Here is a 27,558-nt window from a genome sequence, read left to right as displayed (position 1 = left end):
TATTTATTAATTGTACAAAATTGCAAATTTAAAGCAAAGAAAACACAACTTTTAGAAATGTATTTTTTCAAATCGCACCAAAAACATCGAAATTTTGTAATAAAATTCGTAACTTCGAAAATTTTAATGTTGTGGCGATGACATTTGAGGAGTTTACAATTTTTAAGCTGTTTATTAACTGTGGCAAATTGTAAAATTCTAAAACAGGCGATTCAAATTTTAGAAATTTATTTTTTCAAATCGGACCAAAAAAAATCCAATTTTTTTTAATAAAATTTGTAACTTTGAAAATTTTAATACTATGCCGTTGAAACTTGAATTGTTTATTCCTTTTAAACTGTTTATCAAGTGTACGAAATTCCAAAGTTATAAAGCAAAAAACTACATTTTTAGAAATTTACCTTTTCAAATCAAATAAAAAAAAAATCTGATTTTTAATAAAATTCGTAACTTTTGCTGTGGCAAAATAAAAATTAAATAAAATTTACTGCCTTTACTATTTTTGAGTTGTTTATTAATTGGGTTAAATTGCAAAGTTATAGAATAAAAAACGAACATTTTAGATACAATTTTTTTAAGGATAAATAAAAAAAATACAAAATTTTGATAAAAAAATTGTAACTCTGACAATTTCAGTGCTATAGAAATGAAATTTGGGCAGGTTACTCTTCTTAAGCTGTATATTAACTGTGCCAAATTGCAAAATTTTAAAGCAAAAGACACAACTTTTAAAAATTTATCTTTTTAAATCGAATCAAAAAAAAATCCAAAATTAAAAAAAATAATCGTAATTTTTGAAAATTTTAATATTATACCAATGAAATTTTGGGTGTTTACTACTTTCAAGCTTTATTTATTTATTAATTGTACAAAATTGCAAATTCAAAGCAAAGAAAACACAACTTTTAGAAATGTATTTTTTCAAATCGCACCAAAAACAATCGAAATTTTGTAATAAAATTCGTAACTTCGAAAGTTTTAATGTTGTGGCGATGACATTTGAGGAGTTTACAATTTTTAAGCTGTTTATTAACTGTGGCAAATTGTAAAATTCTAAAACAGGCGATTCAAATTTTAGAAATTTATTTTTTCAAATTGGACCAAAAAAAATCCAATTTTTTTTAATAAAATTTGTAACTTTGAAAATTTTAATACTATGCCGTTGAAATTTGAATTGTTTATTCTATTTAAACTGTTTATCAAGTGTACGAAATTCCAAAGTTATAAAGCAAAAAACTACATTTTTAGAAATTTACCTTTTCAAATCAAATAAAAAAAAATCTGATTTTTAATAAAATTCGTAACTTTTGCTGTGGCAAAATAAAAATTAAATAAAATTTACTGCCTTTACTATTTTTGAGTTGTTTATTAATTGGGTTAAATTGCAAAGTTATAGAATAAAAAACGAACATTTTAGATACAATTTTTTTAAGGATAAATAAAAAAAATTCAAAATTTTGATAAAAAAATTGTAACTCTGACAATTTCAGTGCTATAGAAATGAAATTTGGGCAGGTTACTCTTCTTAAGTTGTATATTAACTGTGCCAAATTGCAAAATTTTAAAGCAAAAGACACAACTTTTAGAAATTTATCTTTTTAAATCGAACCAAAAAAAAATCCAAAATTAAAAAAATAATCGTAATTTTTGAAAATTTTAATATTATACCAATGAAATTTTGGGTGTTTACTACTTTCAAGCTTTATTTATTTATTAATTGTACAAAATTGCAAATTTAAAGCAAAGAAAACACAACTTTTAGAAATGTATTTTTTCAAATCGCACCAAAAACAATCGAAATTTTGTAATAAAATTCGTAACTTCGAAAGTTTTAATGTTGTGGCGATGACATTTGAGGAGTTTACAATTTTTAAGCTGTTTATTAACTGTGGCAAATTGTAAAATTCTAAAACAGGCGATTCAAATTTTAGAAATTTATTTTTTCAAATCGGACCAAAAAAAATCCAATTTTTTTTAATAAAATTTGTAACTTTGAAAATTTTAATACTATGCCGTTGAAATTTGAATTGTTTATTCCTTTTAAACTGTTTATCAAGTGTACGAAATTCCAAAGTTATAAAGCAAAAAACTACATTTTTAGAAATTTACCTTTTCAAATCAAATAAAAAAAAAATCTGATTTTTAATAAAATTCGTAACTTTTGCTGTGGCAAAATAAAAATTAAATAAAATTTACTGCCTTTACTATTTTTGAGTTGTTTATTAATTGGGTTAAATTGCAAAGTTATAAAATAAAAAACGAAAATTTTAGATACAATAACTTTTAGAAATCTATCATTTTAAATCGAACCAAAAAAAATCCAAAATTAAAAAAAATAATCGTAATTTTTGAATATGTTAATATTATACCAATGAAATTTTGGGTGTTTACTACTTTCAAGCTTTATTTATTTATTAATTGTACAAAATTGCAAATTCAAAGCAAAGAAAACACAACTTTTAGAAATGTATTTTTTCAAATCGCACCAAAAAATCGAAATTTTGTAATAAAATTCGTAACTTCGAAAATTTTAATGTTGTGGCGATGACATTTGAGGAGTTTACAATTTTTAAACTGTTTATTAACTGTGGCAAATTGTAAAATTCTAAAACAGGCGATTCAAATTTTAGAAATTTATTTTTTCAAATTGGACCAAAAAAAATCCAATTTTTTTTAATAAAATTTGTAACTTTGAAAATTTTAATACTATGCCGTTGAAATTTGAATTGTTTATTCTATTTAAACTGTTTATCAAGTGTACGAAATTCCAAAGTTATAAAGCAAAAAACTACATTTTTAGAAATTTACCTTTTCAAATCAAATAAAAAAAAATCTGATTTTTAATAAAATTCGTAACTTTTGCTGTGGCAAAATAAAAATTAAATAAAATTTACTGCCTTTACTATTTTTGAGTTGTTTATTAATTGGGTTAAATTGCAAAGTTATAGAATAAAAAACGAACATTTTAGATACAATTTTTTTAAGGATAAATAAAAAAAATACAAAATTTTGATAAAAAAATTGTAACTCTGACAATTTCAGTGCTATAGAAATGAAATTTGGGCAGGTTACTCTTCTTAAGCTGTATATTAACTGTACCAAATTGCAAAATTTTAAAGCAAAAGACACAACTTTTAGAAATTTATCTTTTTAAATCGAACCAAAAAAAAATCCAAAATTAAAAAAATAATCGTAATTTTTTAAAATTTTAATATTATACCAATGAAATTTTGGGTGTTTACTACTTTCAAGCTTTATTTATTTATTAATTGTACAAAATTGCAAATTTAAAGCAAAGAAAACACAACTTTTAGAAATGTATTTTTTCAAATCGCACCAAAAACATCGAAATTTTGTAATAAAATTCGTAACTTCGAAAATTTTAATGTTGTGGCGATGACATTTGAGGAGTTTACAATTTTTAAGCTGTTTATTAACTGTGGCAAATTGTAAAATTCTAAAACAGGCGATTCAAATTTTAGAAATTTATTTTTTCAAATCGGACCAAAAAAAATCCAATTTTTTTTAATAAAATTTGTAACTTTGAAAATTTACGCAATGCCAATAAAATTTGAAAAGTGTACTACTTTTAAGCTGCTCATTAATAGTTCCAAATTTCAAAATTTTAAAGCAAACGATTCAAATTCTAGAAATTTATCTTTTCAAATCGAACCAAAAGAAATCCATTTTTTTGAATAAAATTCGTAACTTTGAAAATTTTAATGCTATGCCGATGAAATTTGCGGTGTTTATTCTTTTAAAACTGTTTATTAACTGTACCAAATTGCAAGATTATTGAGCGAAAGACATACATTTTTGATTTTTTTTTAGATACGAACCAAAAAAAAAAATTATTTTTAGAAAAGAAACTTGCAATTGCCACCACACCAAACAGTCTTCGATTCTCTTCGCAAAATTAATAAATTGCGATAATAAAAATCTCGCATAAATCCGCTGAAATTACAACTTCCACAGCGGCGAATAAAAACTCGTTAAAAACCCCCCAAGGCTTTCCTCTAACCACCGCTTTCCTCGCAATAAAGCAATTAACAACGTGCTTAGACCCCGGTAACAACATTTCGGCGTTATTAGAGAACGCGCCAAATTACACGCTTCGATGGTGTTACCAACCATGGTCTATCATTATCCCGCAAATTATTGTTGTCGGCGCAAATCTGCTCCAAAAATGGAAATCTTTCTGCAAAGGTGATGATCGCTTTAATAGCGTCTAATTGGAGATTCCGTTTCAGGGAGCAGTACCTGTTCAACGTCTTCGAAGCCATCATCTCCACGCTGGACTCCAAACTGCAGAGGATAGAAAACTTGGACAAAGCAGTGGAGCATTTGATGCGAAGAGTGGAAGGTTTGGACACGCGGATGAACAACAATATTGATAAGACGGACTCGGTTATCGCGAAACTGGCGCTGTTGGACTCGAAGTTGTTCAATTTTGACCCGAAGAAAGGGGAGGTTTCTGATGATAATTCGAATTTGGGGAGGAGGCTTGGGTCGTTGGACCAGAAAGTGAGCGACATCGACAATAAGTTGAACGTTTTGAAGAGTCAGCTCGATAATAACTTCCTGCAAGGTGAAGACATCAATGCTGAGGCAAGCGAGAAGAAGCCTGTCAGTATGAACGTCGTTGAAATTACCAAAGCTCTCAATACTGAAGTAATTAATCACGTGAGTAAAGAGTTGGGACAGTTGAGAGAATCTACTGAGAATGTCGACAGGAAGTTGCAATTTCATATTAATTTAGTGTCGGAAAACCTGGGGAAAGTGTTGACGATGGTGACCGACGTCCACCACGCTATCGTGGACGACCGGACCGTCAGTCATTACAACAGAACCACGACCCCAGCGCCCGAAGCCTCCAAGAACAATAAAATCGACGCGCTGGTCCAACAAATCCGCCCGATAATCTCCGTCTCCGAGAAGATGGACGAGGTGTGGGACGTCGTCGTCGGGACGAAATCCTCCGTGGACGACCTCGTCCCCAAGTCCGACGAGCTCTTAACCCAGACGCAGCGCCAGGAGCGCGCTATTGGGGAGATCCACAACGACCTCCGCACCAAAACTAACAAGATCATCGCGAATTTGGACAAAGTGGAGAAGCGGCTGAAGAAGCAAGAGGATGATGTGGCGACGCTGGCGCAGCGGCCCGTCCCGGCGGAGCTGCTCCTCGACCCGACCATCGACCGCCTGGTGGAGTACGACCCCAGCAGATACGTAGACGAGTACACCACCGACACCACCCTCCCGGTGACTTACACGACGCTGCCGCCGCCCACCACCGCCACGCAGGGGGCGGTGAATCAGACCAGCACCACGCCGATGAGCTCCACGCAGCAGACCACGGAGAAGCGCGCGGAGAAGAGGAAGAGCGGCCTGATTTTTCCCAGTGTGAAGAACAAGCCGTCGCCGGCGAACACCACGTTTGCGTCGGAGCTTTTGGCCGTCAAGGACGTGAAGGTGAGGTCCTAATTTCCCCGATTTTCTGTTGTGATTGGAGTTATTTCCGGAACCGATATCTCAATTATTGACATCCAATAACGTCATCGGTTTTAATGGTAACTTTCCCCGAATTAAGAGTCCAATTACTGTAATATCGCCAATAAGACATGTAGTGAATGCAGCTAATTTACCACTTTGAGGCACCGTTATTGGATGGACGCGGTTCCTTTGTTTCATTTACGCGCATTTATTTAACGCCGAGATAAAAAGCCAATTTCCGGCGAAAGTGATTTTTCGTGACCGACCATCTGGCGGAGTTTTCCCGGAAAATGACGCAACGAAACTTCTGCCGAAATTACCAATTAGAGGACTGCATTAAATGTCACGCAAAGTTTCGAAATTTGCGAAGAATCGTCGATATTTTAATTATTTATAATTTCGCAAATTAGCGGCCGTAAATGTCACAACCGACTGCTGGTGGCTAACTGTTCTTTTTCTTCTGGATTTTGGTGCTTCTTCACGGTGAGGCTATGAAATTATACTCAAAGTACGTGAAATTGCAGATTTCGACGCCGACGATCCGACCATCCGAAACTTTAATCAATAACTCAGTTAATTGTTGCCGTACGTAGATTTTGAATCCTGGTCTTGAATCTGCGTGAAATTCTGCGTGAAATGAGCCCAAATAACTCAAGTTTGCTCCAAAAATAAGAGAGATATTGACCGCAGGAGGACCGGTGTTTTCGAACCTTCAAAAAATTGGACCTCTGGCGACAACCCAAAACATCAAACGACCATAACTCGATTGTTTCTTGTCGTACGTTGAAAATTCGCACAGTTTTGGATTCTGTGCGACGTTTTGCGTTCAATGAGCGCAAATAACTCGAGTTTGCTTCACTAATAAACGAGATATTGACCGAAATTTAATTTCAAGGTTTTTTTGGGGTGATTTTCAATAATTTTTTTCGAGGCGAAAACGACGTTTATTAATTTTGAGTTATACACCAGTCGAAAGAGCACCTCAAAATCTATCAACTGGCCGAATCTCAGGTGGGTAGGTCAATTAGTTTACGAGTGGCGGTCAAAAATAAAAAAAATCAAAAATTTTTATCGGTTGAGTCGGATTTTTTCGCGGAAAAATCGACTATCGAATTTTGGGTAATAACTCAGTTATTTTTTGTTATACGTAAATTTTGATCCCGGTTTTGGAATCTCAGTAAAATTCTGCACCAAATAAGCTCAAATAACGCAAAAAATAAGACAAAAATAAGCAAGTTATCGACCGCAGAAATTTAAGATAAAAATATTTCCGAACCTTTGTCCCTATGGCGGCTACTCAAAAATTCAAACAGCCATACCTCAATTATTTGTTGACGTATTTTTAAAATTCACACAGTTTTGGATTCTGTGCGAAATTCTGCGTAAAATGAGCCCAAATAACGCAAGTTTGCTTTAAAAACAAACGAGATATCGAACGCAGAGGAAGCACAGATATTTTAAAATTTTCAAAAATTTGGCTCTATGGCGATTCCTCAAAAATTCAAACGGTCATAACTCAATTAATAGTTGACCTACTTTCAAAATTCACACATTTTTGGTTTCTGTGCAAGATTCTGCGTAAAATGAGCCCAAATTCCGTAAGTTTGCACCAAAAATAACCGGAATATCGACAGCAGAATTTTGACATAGTTTTAGTCGCAAATGTTTTTCAAAAAAATCAAATTTTTTACTTTCGGAAACGCTAAAAACGAATTCTTAGCTAAAAAAACGCGAAAAAACGCAAAAAAAAAGATGGCAAAAATCGTTTCTTTTTATCTGTTGTGGTTTCGAAAATATCGAGCATTAAAAATTTAAAAAATTAAAATCAAGTATCTGAAGTTTAAAACGGCCAAATCTCAATTATTTCTTGACGTACTTTTAAAATTCACAGTTTTGGATTTTTTGCAAAATTCTGCGTAAAATGAGCCCAAATTCAGTAAGTTTGCACCAAAAATAAGCGAAATATCGACTGCAGAATTTTGACAGTTTTAATCGTATTTTAAAAAAAATAAACAAATTTTTGACTTTCGCAAAATCTAAAAACAAATTCTTAGCTAAAAAAACGCGAGAAACACGATGGCGAAAATCGTTTCTTTTTATCTGTTGCAGTTTCGAAGATATCGAGCATTAAACATTTCAAAAATTAAAATCAAGTATCTGAAGAAGATTAAAACGGCCATAACTCAATTATTCCTTGTCGTACTTTTAAAATTCACACAGTTTTGGATTCTTTGTAAAATTCTGCGTAAAATGAGCCCAAATTCCGTAAGTTTGCGCCAAAAATAAGCGAAATTTTGACAGCCGAATTTTGACATAGTTTTAATCCTATTTTTTTCCAAAAAAATCAAATTTTTGATTTTCGGAAGATTTGAAAACGAATTCTTAGCTAAAAAACCACAAGAAAAACGATAACTAAAACCGTTACTTTTTATCTGTTGTAGTTTCGAAAATATCGAGCATTAAAAATTTTTAAAATTAAAATCAAGTATCTGAAGATTAAAACGGCCAAAACTCAATTATTTCTTGACGTACTTTTAAAATTCACAGTTTTGGATTTTTTGCAAAATTCTGCGTAAAAAGAGCCCAAATTCCGTAAGTTTGCACTAAAAATAAGCGAAATATCGACTGCTGAATTTTGACAGTTTTAATCGTATTTTTTTTTTCAAAAAAAAACAAAACAATTTTTGACTTTCGCAAAATCTAAAAACGAATTCTTAGCTAAAAAAACGCGAGAAACACGATGGCAAAAATCGTTTCTTTTTATCTCTTGCAGTTTCGAAGATATCGAGCATTAAACATTTAAAAAATTAAAATCAAGTATCTGAAGATTAAAACGGCCATAACTCAGTTATTCCTTGTCGTATTTTAAAATTCACACAGTTTTGGATTCTTTGTAAAATTCTGCGTAAAATGAGCCCACATTCCCTAAGTTTGCGCCAAAAATAAGCGAAATATCGACCGCAGAATTTTGACATAGTTTTAGTCCTTGTATCAAATTTTTGACTTTCGGAAAATTTAAAAACAAATTCTTAGCTAAAAAGACGTGAGAAAAACGATAGCCAAAACCGTTTCTTTTTATTTGTTGTATTTACGGAGATATCGAGAAATAAAAATTAAAAAAATTAAAATCAACTATCCGAAATTTTAAACAGCCATAACTCAATTATAATCTATTGATGTACTGTTAAAATTCACACAGTTTTGGATTTTGAGCCAAATTCTGCATAAAATGAGCCCAAATAACGTAAGTTTATCACAAAAATTGGCGAAATCTCTACCGCAGAAGTTGACATAGTTTTAGTCATGAAAAAACAAATTATCAAATTTTTGACTTTAGAAAAATCTAAAAATGGATTTTTACCTAAAAAATCGCAAAAAAAAACAATTGCAAAACCCGTTTCCTTTGATCTGTTGTAGTTTCGAAAATATTGAGCATTAAATTTAAAAATTAAAAATTTCAAAAATAAAAATCAACTTAAATTTAAATCTAAAATTTAAACGACCATAACACCATTATTTGTAGACATATTTTCAATATTCAGACAGTTTCGGATTCTGTGCGAAATTCTGCGTAAAATGAGCCCACATAACCTGAGTTTGCAAATAAACGAAACATCGACCAAAATCCGCAATAAAAATTTCGAACCCGAAAATCACCTTCCGAAACTTTGAGCGACCACAACTCAGTTATCCGTCGTCGTACTTTCAAAATTCTCCCAGTTTTGGACTCTGCACGAAATTCTGCGCAAAATAAGCCCAAATTACCCGAAAAACAACCGAGAATTCGACCTCCATCACCTCGCCCGTCTGCTCCCAAATCGCATTTCTACGCACCGCCGCGGAATCAGAAAAAAACTTCTTGCCTACCGCTGAATCGGCCGACATTTTCACTTCCTGCTAAGGACCGGTTACACCCGCTCCTCGACGTTACGTCCTTTTTAGGACCGCGTCGCTTCGCTATTTGGACCGCTTTTTAAAACGTGTATTTCGGGCCGATGTGCCGCGAAATTAATGAGATCGTCCGCTATCTCGAAACAGAAATTAATCGGCGTTGTTCTTGTTGTGTTGGACGGCGTTTTCGGCATGACTTATAACGGGCGTTTTAATTAAATCTGCTGATGGACGGCGGCCGCAGACGCGCAGAAGAAGCATTAGAAAGCGAGGAGAAGAAGTTGAGCATTTTGGCGCTTTAATTTTAGTTCATAACGCGACAAAAAACGTCTTTTCACACGCCCAACTCGTAAAAAAATGAGATAATTATTATTAATATATGACATAACACATGTAAATATTAAACTAGGCGAAACAGGTTCAATATTTTATTAGATTTCTTAAGTAGCTTCGGCGCTGTCAAATCTAGAATCGCCGCGATATTTGTCAACAGCCGGGAGATTTAATTAAATTACATAAAGAACGACATAATTATGACTAAAATTCGGCGTTACCGAATCCTCGTATCTTGGAATTATCCGTTGAAAGCTCCTGGCGAGTTTTAACATTTCACAAGCGAAGATTTGGTGCGATATCGTTCTCTCACGAAGCTAAAGAGATGTCGAGATGAATCAGCGAATCTACCCTTTGCACCAGCTCCACATGACACGTAAATTTGGATAAAATATTGGCTCGATTTGCCTAGCCCTAATAATGGTCGGAAGAATTGAATGATTTCAATAATAATAATTCAAGATAACACGCAACTTTCTCCACGCATTTACACTTTTTCTGTAACATAATTCCGAAGACACATTTGTCTTTCTATGTTGATGTAGTTCATGTACATTGTCACTTAAAATTGGAGTTTATTACTGACTTTCTACTTTTGAAATGAGAGATTTGACGCATGGCTTAATCCCAATGCGGCGCTAAAACGCAGAATTATTACTAGTTACTGTATTACTGTAGTAATTAAGTGATTTATCCACATTATGTTGTACTTTTATTGATAATAATTTGTTTTGCTCAATCAGGTCCGGATTCAGAGACTTTCTTGAAAAATTATTTTTTGTGTTCAAAAGTTTGATTTTTCGTTTTTTTTTGAAAACTCGGAAAGTTCTAGGATTGCTCGACACTGTTTTGGAATGCCCATTTAATAAGCTTTCCAACGACCTAAAAAATCATCGCTAGAATAAGTTCTTTCAGTAATATTTTTGAAAATCTGCTCTCATGTTTAAAAAAACGCCCAAAATTCAAATTAAAAAAAATTTCAATGCTGTCAAATTTAGTGGACTTGTTACTGAAGAGACGTTTAAGTGTAGTAAATTACAGAATTATGAATTTTAGAATTTCTCATTTCTTGCAAGAACTCGAATTTTAAAATTTTCAAAAACATCTTTTAAATTCGACAATTTTGACGCTAAAGTGATCAAATTTAGTGAATTTATTACTTTTAAAACGGTTATTGAGAGTACCAAATTACAGAATTTTAAATCACGAATGTTTCATGTTTCAGAATTTAGATTTTTTTTAAGATCCTGCAAATTCGACAATTTTGATACTAATGCTGTCAAATTTGGTGGACTTGCAACTTGAAAGACGATTATTAAGTGTACGAAATTTCAAAATTTTAGATTACGAATTGCGAATTTTAGAAATTTTTATGTCGGGACTAGGAAAAACTCGCATTCAAGTGTTTTAAAAAAATCTGTAAACTCAACATTTTTACAACTAATGCTGCCAAATTTGGTGGACTTGTTAGTTAAGAGACGTTTATTAAGTGCACGAAATTTCAAAATTTTAGATCACAAATTGCGAATTTTAGAATTTTTATTTTGACTAGAAAGCACTCAAAATTTAAATTTTGTAAAAAAATCTGTAAATACGATAATTTTAACGCTAGTCTTCTCAAATTTGGTGGACTTATTATTTAAGAGGCATTTATACAGTGTACGAAATTACAAAATATTAGATCACGAATTGCGAATTTTAGACATTTTTATTTTAGCTAGAAAGAACTCAAAAATCAAATTTAAAAAAAAAAAATTCTGTCAAATCGACAATTTTGATGCTAGTACTGTAAAATTTGGTGGGCTTGTAACTTGAGAGGCGTTTATTAAATGTACGAAATGTTAAAAATTTAGACCACGAATTGCGAATATTCGAAATTTTTATTTTGAAAAGAAAGCACTCAAAATTTTAATTTTCTAAAAGAGTCTGTAACTTTGACAATTTTAATGCTAATGCTGTCAAATTTGGTGGATTTGTTTCCTTAGAGGCGTTTATGAAGTATACGAAATTACAAAATTTTAGACCACGAATTGCAAATTTTACAATTTTTTTTCGATTGAGATGAACTTAAAATTTAAATTTTTAAAAAAAAATTTTAAATTCAACAATTTTTATGCTAATGCAGTCGCATTTGGTGGACTTGTTACACAACAGACGTTTATTAAGTGTACAAAATTACAAAATTTTAGATTACAAATTGCGAATTTTAGAAATTTTTAGTTCGAGACTAGGAAAAATTCGAAATTCAAGTGTTTTAAAAAATTCTGTAAATTCAACAATTTTAATGCTAATGTTGTCAAACTTGGTGGACTTGTTGGTTAAGAGAAATTTATAAAGTGTACTAAATTAAAGAATTTTAAATCACGAATTGCAAATTTTAGAATTTTTTATGTTCAGAAAAATTAGAAATTTAGATTTTTTTTAAGATCTTGTAAATTCGACAATTTAGATGCTAACGCTGTTAAATTTGGTCGACTTGTAACTTAAGAGGCGTTCATTAGAAGTACAAAATTTCAAAATTTTAGATAACGAATTGTAAATTTTAGAAATTTTTATTTTGACTAGAAACACTCAAATTTTAAATTTTTTTAAAAATTCTGTAAATTCAATAATTTTTACGCTAATGCAATCAAATTTGGTGGACTTGTTACATAACAGGCGTTTATTAAGTGTACGAAATTACAAAATTTTTGATCACAAATTGCGAATTTTAGAAATTTTTAGTTCGAGACTAGGAAAAATTCGAGATTCAAGTGTTTTAAAAAATTCTGTAAATTCAACAATTTTAATACTAATGTTGTCAAACTTGGTGGACTTGTTGGTTAAGAGAAATTTATAAAGTGTACTAAATTACAGAATTTTAAATCACGAATTGCAAATTTTAGAATTTTTTATGTTCAGAAAAATTAGAAATTTAGATTTTTTTTAAGATCCTGTAAATTCGACAATTTAGATGCTAACGCTGTTAAATTTGGTCGACTTGTAACTTAAGAGGCGTTCATTAGAAGTACAAAATTTCAAAATTTTAGATAACAAATTGTAAATTTTAGAAATTTTTATTTTGACTAGAAACACTCAAATTTCAAATTTTTTAAAAAATTCTGTAAATTCAACAATTTTAATACTAATGTTGTCAAACTTGGTGGACTTGTTGGTTAAGAGAAATTTATAAAGTGTACTGAATTACAGAATTTTAAATCACGTATTGCAAATTTTAGAATTTTTTATGTTCAGAAAAATTAGAAATTTAGATTTTTTTTAAGATCCTGTAAATTCGGCAATTTAAATGCTAACGCTGTTAAATTTGATCGACTTGTAACTTAAGAGGCGTTCATTAGAAGTACAAAATTTCAAAATTTTAGATAACGAATTGTAAATTTTAGAAATTTTTATTTTGACTAGAAACACTCAAATTTTAAATTTTTTAAAAAATTCTTACGCTAATGCAATCAAATTTGGTGGACTTGTTATAACAGGCGTTTATTAAGTGTACGAAATTACAAAATTTTAGATCACAAATTGCAAATTTTAGAAATTTTTATTTTGAGACTAGGAAAAACTCAAATTTATGAATTATAAAAAATTTGTATATTCTACATTTTAACGCCAATGCTGCGAAATTTAGTGGACTTGTTACTTAAGAGACGTATATAAAATGTACTAAATTCTAAAATTTTAGATAACAAATTGCAAATTTTAGAAATTTTCATTTCTAAAGAGGAGTCAAAATTTAGAATTTTAGAAAATTCCTTAAAAATTTGATAGTTTTGACGCTGAAGTTATCAATTTTGGTGGAACTGTTTTTTTAAGAGCGTTTATTAAATATACTAAATTACAGAATTTTAAAATAAAACATAAAATTTTTAAAACGTTTTATTTATAGGACGAACTAAAAACTAAAAATTGAAATGTTTCTAAAGTTCCATAAATTCAACAGTTTTGACAGTAAAGTAATGAAATTTGGTGAACTTGTTCTTTTAGATTCGTTTATTAAGTTATCTAAATTACAAAACTTTTGATCTAAAATTAAGAATTGTAGATCTTGTTCAATGTTGGTCGAACTTAAAATCTTAAATTTTCTAATAAATTCTTTAGATCCAACAGTTTTAACCCTAAAGCAGTGAAATTTTGTGCACTTCTTGCCTTAGAAGCATTTATTCAGTGTACTAAATTAGAGAATTTTAGAACAAGAATTTAAAATTTGAGAATTTTTCATTTGCAGGACGAACAAATGGTTTTTATAAACGCTTCTGATTCTAAATCTGAAGGCAATTCTACTTAAGAATCGCTAATTATTTGCGCTAAAAAAGTCTAAAACGTACCGAATTACTGTAAACTACTGTGAAGCAACTCTAAATAGGTGCAGTCAAAGAAAATTATAATAATATCATAAAATGTCAAGTTTCGTAAAAATATTTATTAGAAGTTATAATTTTGCATCATTAACAACAAATCTTCGGACATAATTATTAATAAAACCTCCGAAATGTCAATTAAAATCCCCATAATTCCCACCGCCAAATAAACAATGTCAAATTCAACGCATCTAAATGTCACTTTCCGATCAATTTTCCTCACTCCGCGCAATTTCTTCATGATTTACGACCACCATTAATTATCAATTTCCATTAGATCCTAAATGTTAAATTTCGAACGTAATTCGTATTTATTTTCCTCAATAAAGGTCATCGTGACGCATCCGCCGGAATTGAATTCGCTCGGTCTCATTGCACAATTCTCGAAAATTTCCTCGCGTTGACGTGAAAGTCAAACGCAAAAATTCGTGCTTTAATTAAAAGAAACATTGTGAAGAGCGAACTTTCATGTCGGCACGTTTTGGACTGGTTTTTCGTTTTTATTCTCGGGAGTTGAGCGGTAATGAAGGCTTAAGAACGTGATTTATCGGAAATCAATCTGGCGAAATGGGGCTGAAGACAGTTATTACTGACATCAAAAGGATTTATGAGTTGCGACAGCGAAATTGAAGATGTTCGACGTGTTTACGACGCGAAATGTTAACGGGCGATCTTTAGCCGGACAAATTCGTTTGGAGCTCTGAAGATGAAGCAGTAATTTACTGTGTCAAACCGCAGAGGAATAAAATTTTTGTGTCGCTTTTACAACCGTCACATTCGAAGGTAATAATTTCGTTATTACAGTTATTACAAATATTGCAATAATAATTTGTTCCAAGCGGAACGTAGAAATCTCAAATGTGACATCCTCGCTAATTATGGCAAAATTCCGTCCAGAGATTCGTTGCAATTAAATAATTATTTCGTATTTTCAGGGTTACTCTTGCGTGGATTTGCTGAACGCAGGCATGCGTGACTCCGGAGTGTATTACCTGCAAATCCGGGGAACCACCTACTGGTTCTTGAAGGTGTTCTGCGAGCAAGAAGTCGCCGATGGTGGATGGACGGTGAGTGATTATTTAGTGGAATAAAATCGATCTAATAAGAAGTGTTACCGCTGGCGGTGGTCTTTAAAGGCTCTTCTTTATCGATCGAATCTCCTTTTGGACTGAAGGGAACTTTTTGATTTCATTCTAAAATTGCTCTCTTTTGTTGCGGAATTCTGAGTTTTGACGCATTTAGAAGTAATCTCTGCAAGTTTTATTGTCATCGGTCCAAAACTGCGAGAATTTCTAGCTTTGATAAAAAATGATGATAAATTTTGGGTCTGCCAAAAAATAAAAATTTCTAAAATTGGTGTCTTCTACTGTATAATTCTGAGATTTGGCACATTTAATAAACAAGTCCAAAGTAATCTCCTCTCCAAATTTCATTCTCATAAGTCCAAAACTGCCTGAATGCCACAAGTCTTAATATAAAATGCCGACATATTTTGGTTTTTCCAATAAATAAAAATTTGTAAAATTGGTCTCTTCTGTTGCATAATTTTGAGATTTGGCGCGTTTAATAAACAAAACCAAAGTAGTATCTTCTCCAAATTTCATTCTCATAGGTACAAAACTGTCCAAATGCCAAGTCTTGATAAAAAATGACGGCAATTTTGGTTTCTTCAAAAAATAAAAATTTCTAAAATCAATCTCCTTTGCTGCATAATTTAGAGCTTTGGCCCATTTATTAAAAAGGTCCAAAGTAGTAACCTCTCCAAATTTTATCGTCATAGTTCCAAAATTGCCCGAATTCCAAGTTTTCATTTTTGGATTTTTCAAAAAATATATATTTTTTTTAAATTGCTTTCTGCTGTATATTTCTGAGATTTGGCACAGTTAATAAACAAGTCCAAAGTAATCTCCTCTCCAAATTTCATTCCCATAGGTCCAAAACTGTCTAAATGCCAAAAGCCTTCTTATAAAATGCCGAAAAATTTTGGTTTCTCCAATAAATGATAATTTATAAAATTGGTTTCTTTTGTTCTATCATTTGGAAATCTGGCACATTTAATAGTCAGTCCAAAGTAGTAACCTCTCCAAATTTTATCGTCATAGGTCCAAAACTGCCCGATTTCCAAGTCTTAGTATAAAATGACGACAAATTTTGGTTTTTATAGTAAATAAAAATTTCTAAAATTGGTCTCTTCTATTCCATAATTCTGAGATTTGGCACATTTAATAAACAAGTCCAAAGTAATCTCCTCTCCAAATTTCATTCCCATAGGTCCAAAACTGTCTAAATGCCAAAAGCCTTCTTATAAAATGCCGAAAAATTTTAGTTTCTCTAATAAATAAAAATTTCTAAAATTGGTTTCTTTTGTTCTATCATTTGGAAATCTGGCACATTTAATAGTCAGTCCAAAGTAGTAACCTCTCCAAATTTTATCGTCATAGGTCCAAAACTGCCCGATTTCCAAGTCTTAGTATAAAATGACGACAAATTTTGGTTTTTATAGTAAATAAAAATTTCTAAAATTGGTCTCTTCTATTCCATAATTCTGAGATTTGGCACATTTAATAAACAAGTCCAAAGTAATCTCCTCTCCAAATTTCATTCTCATAAGTCCAAAACTGCCTGAATGCCACAAGTCTTAATATAAAATGCCGACAAATTTTGGTTTCTCCAAAAAATAAAAACTTCTAAAGTTGGTCTCTCCTGCCGTATAATTCTGAGATTTGGCACATTTAATAATCAAGTCCAAAGTAGCAACCTTTCCAAATTTTATCGTCATAGGTGCAAAATTGCCCGAATTCCAAGTCTTAATATCAAATGACAACATATTTTGGTTTTTCCAATAAATAAAAATTTGTAAAATTGGTCTCTTCTGTTGCATAATTTTGAGATTTGGCGCGTTTAATAAACAAAACCAAAGTAGTATCTTCTCCAAATTTCATTCTCATAGGTACAAAACTGTCCAAATGCCAAGTCTTGATAAAAAATGACGGCAATTTTGGTTTCTTCAAAAAATAAAAATTTCTAAAATCAATCTCCTTTGCTGCATAATTTAGAGCTTTGGCCCATTTATTAAAAAGGTCCAAAGTAGTAACCTCTCCAAATTTTATCGTCATAGTTCCAAAATTGCCCGAATTCCAAGTTTTCATTTTTGGATTTTTCAAAAAATATATATTTTTTTTAAATTGCTTTCTGCTGTATATTTCTGAGATTTGGCACAGTTAATAAACAAGTACAAAGTAATCTCCTCTCCAAATTTCATTCCCATAGATCCAAAACTGTCTAAATGCCAAAAGCCTTCTTATAAAATGCCGAAAAATTTTAGTTTCTCTAATAAATAAAAATTTCTAAAATTGGTTTCTTTTGTTCTATCATTTGGAAATCTGGCACATTTATTAATCAGTCCAAAGTAGTAACCTCTCCAAATTTTATTGTCATAGGTGCAAAATTGCCTGAATTCCAAGTCTTAATATCAAATGCAGACAAATTTTGGTTTCTTCAATAAATAAAAATTTCTAAAATTGGTCTCTTTTGCTGAATAATTTTGAGATTTAGCACATTTAATAACCAAATCTAGGGTAGTAAGCTCTCCAAATTTTATCGTCATAGGTCCAAAACTGCCCGATTTCCAAGTCTTAGTATAAAATGACGACAAATTTTGGTTTTTATAGTAAATAAGAATTTCTAAAATTGGTCTCTTCTATTCCATAATTCTGAGATTTGGCACATTTAATAAACAAGTCCAAAGTAGCAATATCTCCAAGTTTTATGGTCATAGGTCTAAATCTGCTAGAATTCCAAGTCTTGATATAAAATTATGACAACTTTGTTTTTTCCAAAAAAAAAATTTCTAAAATTTGTTTCTGTCGCTGTATAATTCTGAGATTTGGCACATTTAATAAAAAAGTCCAAAGTAGTAATCTCTCCAAATTTTATAATGATAGCGCCAAAACTCTCCGAGTTCCACGTCTTTAAGTATATCAAATAATAAAAAAAATACAAAAAAATTGTTGGATTTTTCGGGACTTTAGGTGCTAATATAAAATGCAATTTTCTCGACTAGTAATATTCATTCTGTTGTGACACCTATTTGCATTTAATAGAAGAGTACATAATAAGGTTAATTAAGTACCGCTTTGACAGAACAATGCCTGACAGCGGTAGTCATAAAAGGCTCATTTTTATCGATCGAATCTCGTTTTGAGCTGAAAGCAACGTTTTAATTTAATTACGCCTTGGAAAATGGCTTGTAATTTAGTATAATAAATAATAATAAGTGAAAAAAACGGGCGAGTTCTCGAAAAGTAAAATCGCTTTGTGGCCGACCTCATTCTCCGTTACAGCATAAATTAGAAAATGATCCTAAATGCTGTTATTTAAATTACACAGATCACAATAAATTGGCTGATTATGAGCACCGCCGCGTTCTAGAAAACTGGCTTTATATAATTTATTGAATCTATTGGTACACGAACAGTACAAGTCATAAACTCGAATCCTGTCCAGCTTTCAGCGAATAAATTAAAATGAAAAACACCTCTTGTTCCCTCTGACGAAACCTTTTAATTCAGATCACGTTTTCCTTTTTCTAATTTTTACTTTTCTGTGGTTCACGTCGGCGTTATCTCGAAGAAAACTCGTTACAAAACAGTTCTTTCATAACACACACCACCAGAATCCCGCTTCGGTTTCACTCCAAGAAAGGTCACACGTCGCCGCGACATGACGCATTACTCTGCTTCCGTTAATCAAGGAAACGACCGTATTTTTCCATCTCTTGTCCGCGGACACATCTTTTATCTCGTTGTCTTAATGCATGTTCAACAGAGCCGAAATTTGTTCAGAGATACGCCTGTCACATAAATTTCCCGCCGAGATTCGCGTTTTCCTAATTGCGAGCTTATGTAAATCTTTTAACGAAATTAAAACTGTTGCAGATCGAACTTGCGAAATGGTGCAACGTGTATGTTTGTTTGTACGATTTATAGTTGTTTCGGTAGCAATGATAAAAGAAATATTAGTGAAGCTATCAATCAAATTTCGGTCATTTGCATTCGTATGAATACGTTACGTATGATATGGGTTAAAATGAATGTAGTTCTTTCAACATACTTTCAAAGAGAGATGAGTTTTAATGGTAACATGGATTTGAAAAATAGCGACAATTTTAGGTGGTTACAAAACTTTCAGGTGTATAAATTGGGCTTTGTTGCAATGGATTTTCCCAACACATCCACAGACATTGTTGTGTGAAAGCTATATTTAATTAATCTTATTATGTATGTATTTAACTGCAAATAGGTGTTACAACAGATCTAGATTAAAATTGTATTTTTTTAAGACCTGTTTTGGCGCTGAATTCCAAAAATATAATGCAAAACTTAATTTTTTTATTATTTTATATAAAGGCGTGGAACTCAGACAGTTTTGGACCTATGACGACAAAATTTAGAGAGGTTACTATTTTGGCCTCGTTTATTAAATGCGCCAAATCTCAAATTTATTCAGCAAATGACACTAATTTTAGAAAATTTTATTTTTAAGAGGAACCAAAATTTGTCGTCATTTATATCAAGACTTGGAATTCACGCAATTTTGGACCTATGACGATAAAATTTGGAGAGGATACTACTTTGGACTTGTTCATTAACTGTGCTAAATCTCAAAAACATACAGGAAAAAAGAAAAAAATTTTAGAAATTTTTATTTATTATAAAAACCAAAATTTGTCGTTATTTTTTATATAAACTTGGAATTCGGGCAATTTTCGACCTATGACGATAACATTTAAAGAGGTTACTACTTTAGACCTGTTTACTAATTGTGCCAAATCTCCGAATTATACAACAAACGAAACCGATTTTAGAAATTTTTATTTACTAAAAAACCCAAAATTTGTCGTCATGTTATACTTGGAAATCGGGCAGTTTTGGACCTATGACGATAAAATTTGAAAAGTTTACTACCCTTGATTTGGTTATTAAATGTGCCAAATTTCAGAATTATACAGCAAAAGAGACCAAGTTTAATTTTTTTTTATTTTTTGGAGAAACCAAATTTGTCTTTATTTTATATCAAGCCTAGGAATTCGGGCAGTTTTAAACCTATGTCAATAAAATTTGGCTAGATTACTACTTTAGACTTGATTATTAAATATGCCAAATCTCCAATTTATACAGCGGAAGATACCAATTTTAGAAATTTTTATTTTTTGGAGGAACCAAAATTTGTTGTCATTTTATATCAAGACTTGGAATTCGGGCAATTTTGGAACTATGACGATAAAATTACTATTAGGTTACTATTTTGGACTTGATTATTAAATGTGGCAAATCTCAACATTATACAGCAAAAGAGACCAATTTTAAAAATTTTATTTTTTGAAGAAACCAAAATTTATCGTCATTTTATATCAAGGCTTGGAATTCTGGTAGTTTTGGACCTATGACAATAAAATTTGGAGAGGTTACTACTTTGGACTTGTTTATGAAGTGTGCCAAATCTCAGAAGTATACAACAAAAGAGACCAATTTTAAAAAAAAATATTTTTTAAAAGAGCAAAAATTTGTCGTCATTTTATGTTACGACTTGTAATTTAGGCAATTTTGGACTTATGACGATAAAATTTGGACAGTCTACTACTCTGAACTTGCTTATTCAATGTGCCAAATTTCCAAATTGTAAAACAAAAGAGACCAATTTTAATTGTTTTTATTTTTTGGAGAAACCAAAATTTGTCGTCATTCAATATCAACACTTGGCATTTCGGCAATTTTAGTGCTATGACGATAAAATTTAGAGAGTTTTCTATTTTGGACTTGTTTATTAAATGTGCCAAATCTCAAAATTACACAGCATAAGAGACCAATTTTAGAAATTTTAATTTTTTAGAGAAACCAAAATTTGTCGTCATTTTCTATAAAAACTTGGAATTCGGGCAATTTTGGAACTATGACGATAAAATTTGGAGAGGTTACTAGTTTAGGCTCGTTTATAAAATGTGCCAAATCTCAGAATTATACCGCAAAAATGACCAATTTAAAAAAAAATATATTTTTTAAAAAAGCAAAAATTTGTCGTTATTTTATATCAAGACTTGGAATTCGGGCAATTTTGGAACTATGACAATGAAATTTGGAGAGGTTACTACTTTAGACTCGTTTATTAAATGTGCCAAATTTCAGAATTATACTGCAAAAATGATTAATTATAGGAATTTTTATTTTTTGAAAAAGCAAAAATTTGTCGTTATTTTATATCAAGACTTGGAATTCGGGCAATTTAGGACCTATGACGATAAAATGTAGAGAGGTTATTACTTTGGACTTGATTATTAAATGTGCCAAATCTCAACATTATACAGCAAAAGATACGAATTTTAGAAATTTTAATTTTTGAAGAAACCAAAATTTGTCGTCATTTTATATCAAGACATGGAGTTATGGCAGTTTTAAACCTACATCAACGAAATTTGGAGAAGTTACTACCTTAAAGCTGTTTATTAAACGTGCCAAATCTCAGAATAATGCAGCAAAAGAAACTAGATTTAGAATTTTTTATTTTCAAGAGAAACCAAAAATTTTCATTACTTTATATAAATACCCGATTTACCAATCGAATGACTCGGAAAAATTCCCTCAATCGTCTACTTTTTCTGCAACATTTTGCTTGAAATCTCTGATCTGGTAGCAGCTGAAAAAACTAAACACAAAGAACGAATTGAATAAAAGAAAGCCGTCTATCAAGAAAAGAAAATCAAATATTTGATATCCAGTAAATTAGACCTTAAAAACCTCCTGGCATTGTGATTGTTGAAAAATAATTATTTACCCACTTTCTTTTGTGAATTGCTCTTATAAACCATTGCCCACAGTGCTACCAAAAGTAAAACACAATCTAAATTACCTCCACAAAAACCAAAGCAATTTTCTAATTTTGCAACTAAATAATACTAATTTTCGCATAATTCATCTTCGTATTACGTGTGGTTAAATATCTCGTCTCATAGAACGTGACAGCTTACAGCAAGTCATTACATCGACACACAGTTACAAGACAACAGCCACAAATTATCCAAATTAAAGAGTCCGCAATTTGCGAAGATTGCGCAAGGCCACAACAGGGCCACGAAAATAAACGTCAAATCAAAGATAATTAAGAAAATGATTAATTGAATTAGCGAACGGCGAAAATGATCCTGAAACTGATGTCTTAATTAAAGCTAAGCGAAGGTTTAATTGCCACGTTCCGTTCTATTTTGACGTGTTCTTTGACATTTTCTGTCGGCGTTAATTTCCGGAGGTCTTGGCGCTTCCGCCAAAAGTTAAAAATTGTTTGCGTAACATCAAAAGAAGCGAAGTTTTGTGGAAATGCACGTGGCCTAGACCCCAACAACATTCACTAATACAGAGAGTCCCTCCCTGTTTTTCAGCACCATAAATTGGAACCTGTTCATAAAATCCGCTTAATAAGAGCGACATTAAACAACTCACAGGTGCACTGCAAATAACGTCAATTAAATAATATCTATAGACTTAAAAAGAGTCTCTAGTGCCATAGATTTCATGAGTTAATTATTCCAAAAAAGGCTCAATAAATCTCTCTTCACTTCGATTAGTTCGATGGTTAACATTTCTTCACTCTTTAAGGTCATCCAACGTCGAGACGACTTCGGCGACCCTCGAGAGAACTTCAACCGCGACTGGAACGACTACAAGAACGGCTTCGGCGACCCCGCCAAAGAGTTCTGGTTGGGTAACGAGAACATCTACATGCTCACCAACAACGAAGAGTACATTCTTCGCGTGGAACTGGAGGATTTCGAGGGAAATAAGAGGTGATCTTCAACACGTTACGCGATCTAAATTCGTTGGTTTTCAAGGCGAGCTGGTCGCTTCTTCACTTTCACTCTTCACGCCAAACGGTTTAATTGATTGGAAGAGGTCGAAAAATCTCTGATTTGATTGTGTTGTTATGAGGCGTAATTAAGGCCAGTTTGTTATGAAAGTGGACGGTCAATTGGTTGAATGTCGTGATAGGGGAGTCGTAATGGGTTTCTTTGGCAGGGAAGTCGTTAGATGAAGATGGATCGTGAATCTGATGTTTGACATTATTGATTAAATGTCAGGCTGCAGGGAATTTGCCAAGTAGTGAACTGGCGGCGGTCGCTATCTCGCTTGTTTATAAAACAATATTACAGTGTTGGTGCTCATTTTACGTAGAATTTCACGCAGAATCCAAAACCGCAAGATTTTTTTATTTTCGTCAACAAATAACTAAGTTATGGCCGTTTGAATTTTTTGGGTTGTCGCCTGGGAGCAAAATTTTTGATGGTTTGAAACAGTCCGCCCTCAATCTCTCGGAAACTATTAGAAATATTGGGAAACCGTTTGCGCCATCGTTTTTCTCGCAATTTTTTACATAAAAAATAATTTTTAGATTTTCTAAAAGTCAAAAGTTGTAATTTTTGGCAAACATTTATGACCAAAACTATGGCCAAACTTCTGATATCGATATCTCGCTTATTTTTTCGAGTAAATTTAAGTTATTATACATCAGTGTACGCAGAATTTTACGCAGATTTCAAATCTGGGATTTAAATTCAGATCCGACAACAAATAACTGAATTATGGCCGATCAAAATTTCGGAAACTTGATTTTCATTTTTTCTCATTTTTTGTAATTTTTAAAATTAAATATCTCGGAAACTATTTGAGATATTGAGATGCGGTTTGCGCCATTCTTTTTCTTGGCTCATTTTACGTTAGAAAATGTTCTCAAACGCCCAAAATTCGATAGTCGATTTTTCGCGAAAAAAAAATCCGACTCAATGGATAAAAATTTTTCATTTTTTTTATTTTTGGCCATAGCTTGTAAACTATTTGTCCGATCCATCTCAAATTTGGCCAGTAGATAGATTTTGAGCTCCTCTTTCGACTGATGTATAATTCAAGGCTATTAAACGTCGTTTTCATTTTGAAAACATTGATTAAAAATCAGCCTAAAATGACGTTTTCACAACAGTTTTTGGCCAATGCCTCGTTTATTTATTAAGCAAACTCAACAAATTTGGGTCTCATTTTACGCAGAATATTACGCTGAATCCAAAGCTGCAAGAATTTTCAATTTTTGTCAACAAATAACCGAGTTATGGCCGTTTGAAATTTTGGGTTTTTGCCAGAGGGAAAAATTTTCGAAGGTTTGAAACAATTCATGCTCGATATCTCAGAAACTATTTCAGATATTGAGATGCGGTTTGCGCCATCGTCTTTCTCACAATTTTTTACATAAGAAACAGTTTTTTGATTTATCCTCAAATGAAATTTGCAAATTTTCGCAAAAATTCATGACTAAAACTATGGCCAAACTTCTCATACCGATATCTCGCTTATTTTTTAGAGTAAACTTGAGTTATTATACATCAGTGAACGCAGAATTTTACGCAGATTCCAAATCTGGGATTTAAATTCAGATCCGGCAACAAATAACTGAGTTATGGCCGATCAAAGTTTCGGATAGTTGATTTTCATTTTTTCTCATTTTTCCCAATTTTCAAAGTTAAATATCTCGGAAACTATTAGAGATATTGAGATGCGGTTTGCGCCATCGTTTTTCTCGGCTCATTTTACGTTAGAAAAAGTGCTTAAAAGCCCAAAATTCGATAGTCGATTTTTCGCGAAAAAAAATTGCGACTCAAACGATAAAAATTTTTCATTATTTGTTATTTTTGGCCATAACTCGCAAACTATTTGTCCTATAGATCTCAAATTTGACCAGTAGATAGATTTTGAGCTCCTCTTTCGACTGATGTATAATTCATTGCTATTAAACGTCATTTTTATTTTGAATACATTGATTGAAAATCACCCTAAAATGATGTTTTCAAAACAGTTTTTTTCCAATACATCATTTATTTATTAAGCAAACTCAACAAATTTGGTCTCATTTTACGCAGAATTTCACGCTGAATCTAAAAATATGATAATTTTTTAAAATTTGTCAATAAATAACCGAGTTATGGCCGTTTGAAATTTTGGGTTGTCGCCAGAGGGTCAAATTTTCGAAGGTTCGAAACAATTCATGCTCGATATCTCGGAAACTATTACAGATATTGGAATGCGGTTTGCGCCATCGTTTTTCTCGCGATTTTTCACATAAGAAATCGTTTTTAGATTTTCCAATAGTCGAAATTTGCAAATTTTCGCGAAAATTCGTGATTAAAACTATAACAAATTTCTCATATCGATATCTCGCTTATTTTTTAGAGTAAACTTGAGTTATTATACATCAGTGAACGCAGAATTTTACGCAGATTCCAAATCTGGGATTTAAATTCAGATCCGGCAACAAATAACTGAGTTATGGCCGATCAAAGTTTCGGATAGTTGATTTTCATTTTTTCTCATTTTTCCCAATTTTCAAAGTTAAATATCTCGGAAACTATTAGAGATATTGAGATGCGGTTTGCGCCATCGTTTTTCTCGGCTCATTTTACGTTAGAAAAAGTGCTTAAAAGCCCAAAATTCGATAGTCGATTTTTCGCGAAAAAAAATTGCGACTCAAACGATAAAAATTTTTCATTATTTGTTATTTTTGGCCATAACTCGCAAACTATTTGTCCTATAGCTCTCAAATTTGACCAGTAGATAGATTTTGAGCTCCTATTTCGACTGATGTATAATTCATTGCTATTAAACGTCATTTTTATTTTGAATACATTGATTGAAAATCACCCTAAAATGATGTTTTCAAAACAGTTTTTTTCCAATACATCATTTATTTATTAAGCAAACTCAACAAATTTGGTCTCATTTTACGCAGAATTTCACGCTGAATCTAAAAATATGATAATTTTTTAAAATTTGTCAATAAATAACCGAGTTATGGCCGTTTGAAATTTTGGGTTGTCGCCAGAGGGTCAAATTTTCGAAGGTTCGAAACAATTCATGCTCGATATCTCGGAAACTATTACAGATATTGGAATGCGGTTTGCGCCATCGTTTTTCTCGCGATTTTTCACATAAGAAATCGTTTTTAGATTTTCCAATAGTCGAAATTTGCAAATTTTCGCGAAAATTCGTGATTAAAACTATAACAAATTTCTCATATCGATATCTCGCTTATTTTTTAGAGTAAACTTGAGTTATTATACATCAGTGAACGCAGAATTTTACGCAGATTCCAAATCTGGGATTTAAATTCAGATCCGGCAACAAATAACTGAGTTATGGCCGATCAAAGTTTCGGATAGTTGATTTTCATTTTTTCTCATTTTTCCCAATTTTCAAAGTTAAATATCTCGGAAACTATTAGAGATATTGAGATGCGGTTTGCGCCATCGTTTTTCTCGGCTCATTTTACGTTAGAAAAAGTGCTTAAAAGCCCAAAATTCGATAGTCGATTTTTCGCGAAAAAAAATTGCGACTCAAACGATAAAAATTTTTCATTATTTGTTATTTTTGGCCATAACTCGCAAACTATTTGTCCTATAGCTCTCAAATTTGACCAGTAGATAGATTTTGAGCTCCTATTTCGACTGATGTATAATTCATTGCTATTAAACGTCATTTTTATTTTGAATACATTGATTGAAAATCACCCTAAAATGATGTTTTCAAAACAGTTTTTTTCCAATACATCATTTATTTATTAAGCAAACTCAACAAATTTGGTCTCATTTTACGCAGAATTTCACGCTGAATCTAAAAATATGATAATTTTTTAAAATTTGTCAATAAATAACCGAGTTATGGCCGTTTGAAATTTTGGGTTGTCGCCAGAGGGTCAAATTTTCGAAGGTTCGAAACAATTCATGCTCGATATCTCGGAAACTATTACAGATATTGGAATGCGGTTTGCGGCATCGTTTTTCTCGCGATTTTTCACATAAGAAATCGTTTTTAGATTTTCCAATAGTCGAAATTTGCAAATTTTCGCGAAAATTCGTGATTAAAACTATAACAAATTTCTCATATCGATATCTCGCTTATTTTTTAGAGTAAACTTGAGTTATTATACATCAGTGAACGCAGAATTTTACGCAGATTCCAAATCTGGGATTTAAATTCAGATCCGGCAACAAATAACTGAGTTATGGCCGATCAAAGTTTCGGATAGTTGATTTTCATTTTTTCTCATTTTTCCCAATTTTCAAAGTTAAATATCTCGGAAAATATTAGAGATATTGAGATGCGGTTTGCGCCATTGTTTTTCTCGGCTCATTTTACGTTAGAAAAAGTGCTTAAAAGCCCAAAATTCGATAGTCGATTTTTCGCGAAAAAAAAATGCGACTCAAACGATGAAAATTTTTAATTTTTTTTAATTTTTGGCCATAACTCGCAAACTATTTGTCCTATAGATCTCAAATTAAGGCAGTAGATAGATGTTGAGCTCTTCTTTCGACTGGTGTAAAATTCAAAGCTATTAAACGTCGTTTTCATTTTGAAAACATTGATTGAAAAATCACCCTAAAATGACGTTTTCCAAA

At 31.7% G+C, this 27,558-nt stretch overlaps 1 protein-coding gene across 1 annotated transcript in view; it reads left to right on the top strand.

The window, feature by feature from the left end:
* The window catches only part of LOC148180104 (uncharacterized), an 84,102-nt gene that overhangs the window by 53,662 nt on the left and 2,882 nt on the right, over positions 1–27,558 (top strand). Inside the window, exons 2-4 of the mRNA XM_088030759.1 lie at positions 4,251–5,472; positions 15,008–15,139; positions 22,721–22,908. Of these exons, the coding sequence (XP_087886885.1) occupies positions 4,251–5,472; positions 15,008–15,139; positions 22,721–22,908 (1,542 nt within the window). The remainder of the gene's footprint in view (positions 1–4,250; positions 5,473–15,007; positions 15,140–22,720; positions 22,909–27,558) is intronic.

This window comes from Gnatocerus cornutus, chromosome 2 (genome assembly GCF_029298725.1).
Source record: "Gnatocerus cornutus isolate USDA-ARS CGAHR chromosome 2, icGnaCorn1.1, whole genome shotgun sequence".
Classification (NCBI taxonomy): Eukaryota; Metazoa; Arthropoda; class Insecta; order Coleoptera; family Tenebrionidae; genus Gnatocerus; species Gnatocerus cornutus.
This window is presented reverse-complemented; position numbering and strand designations above follow the sequence as displayed.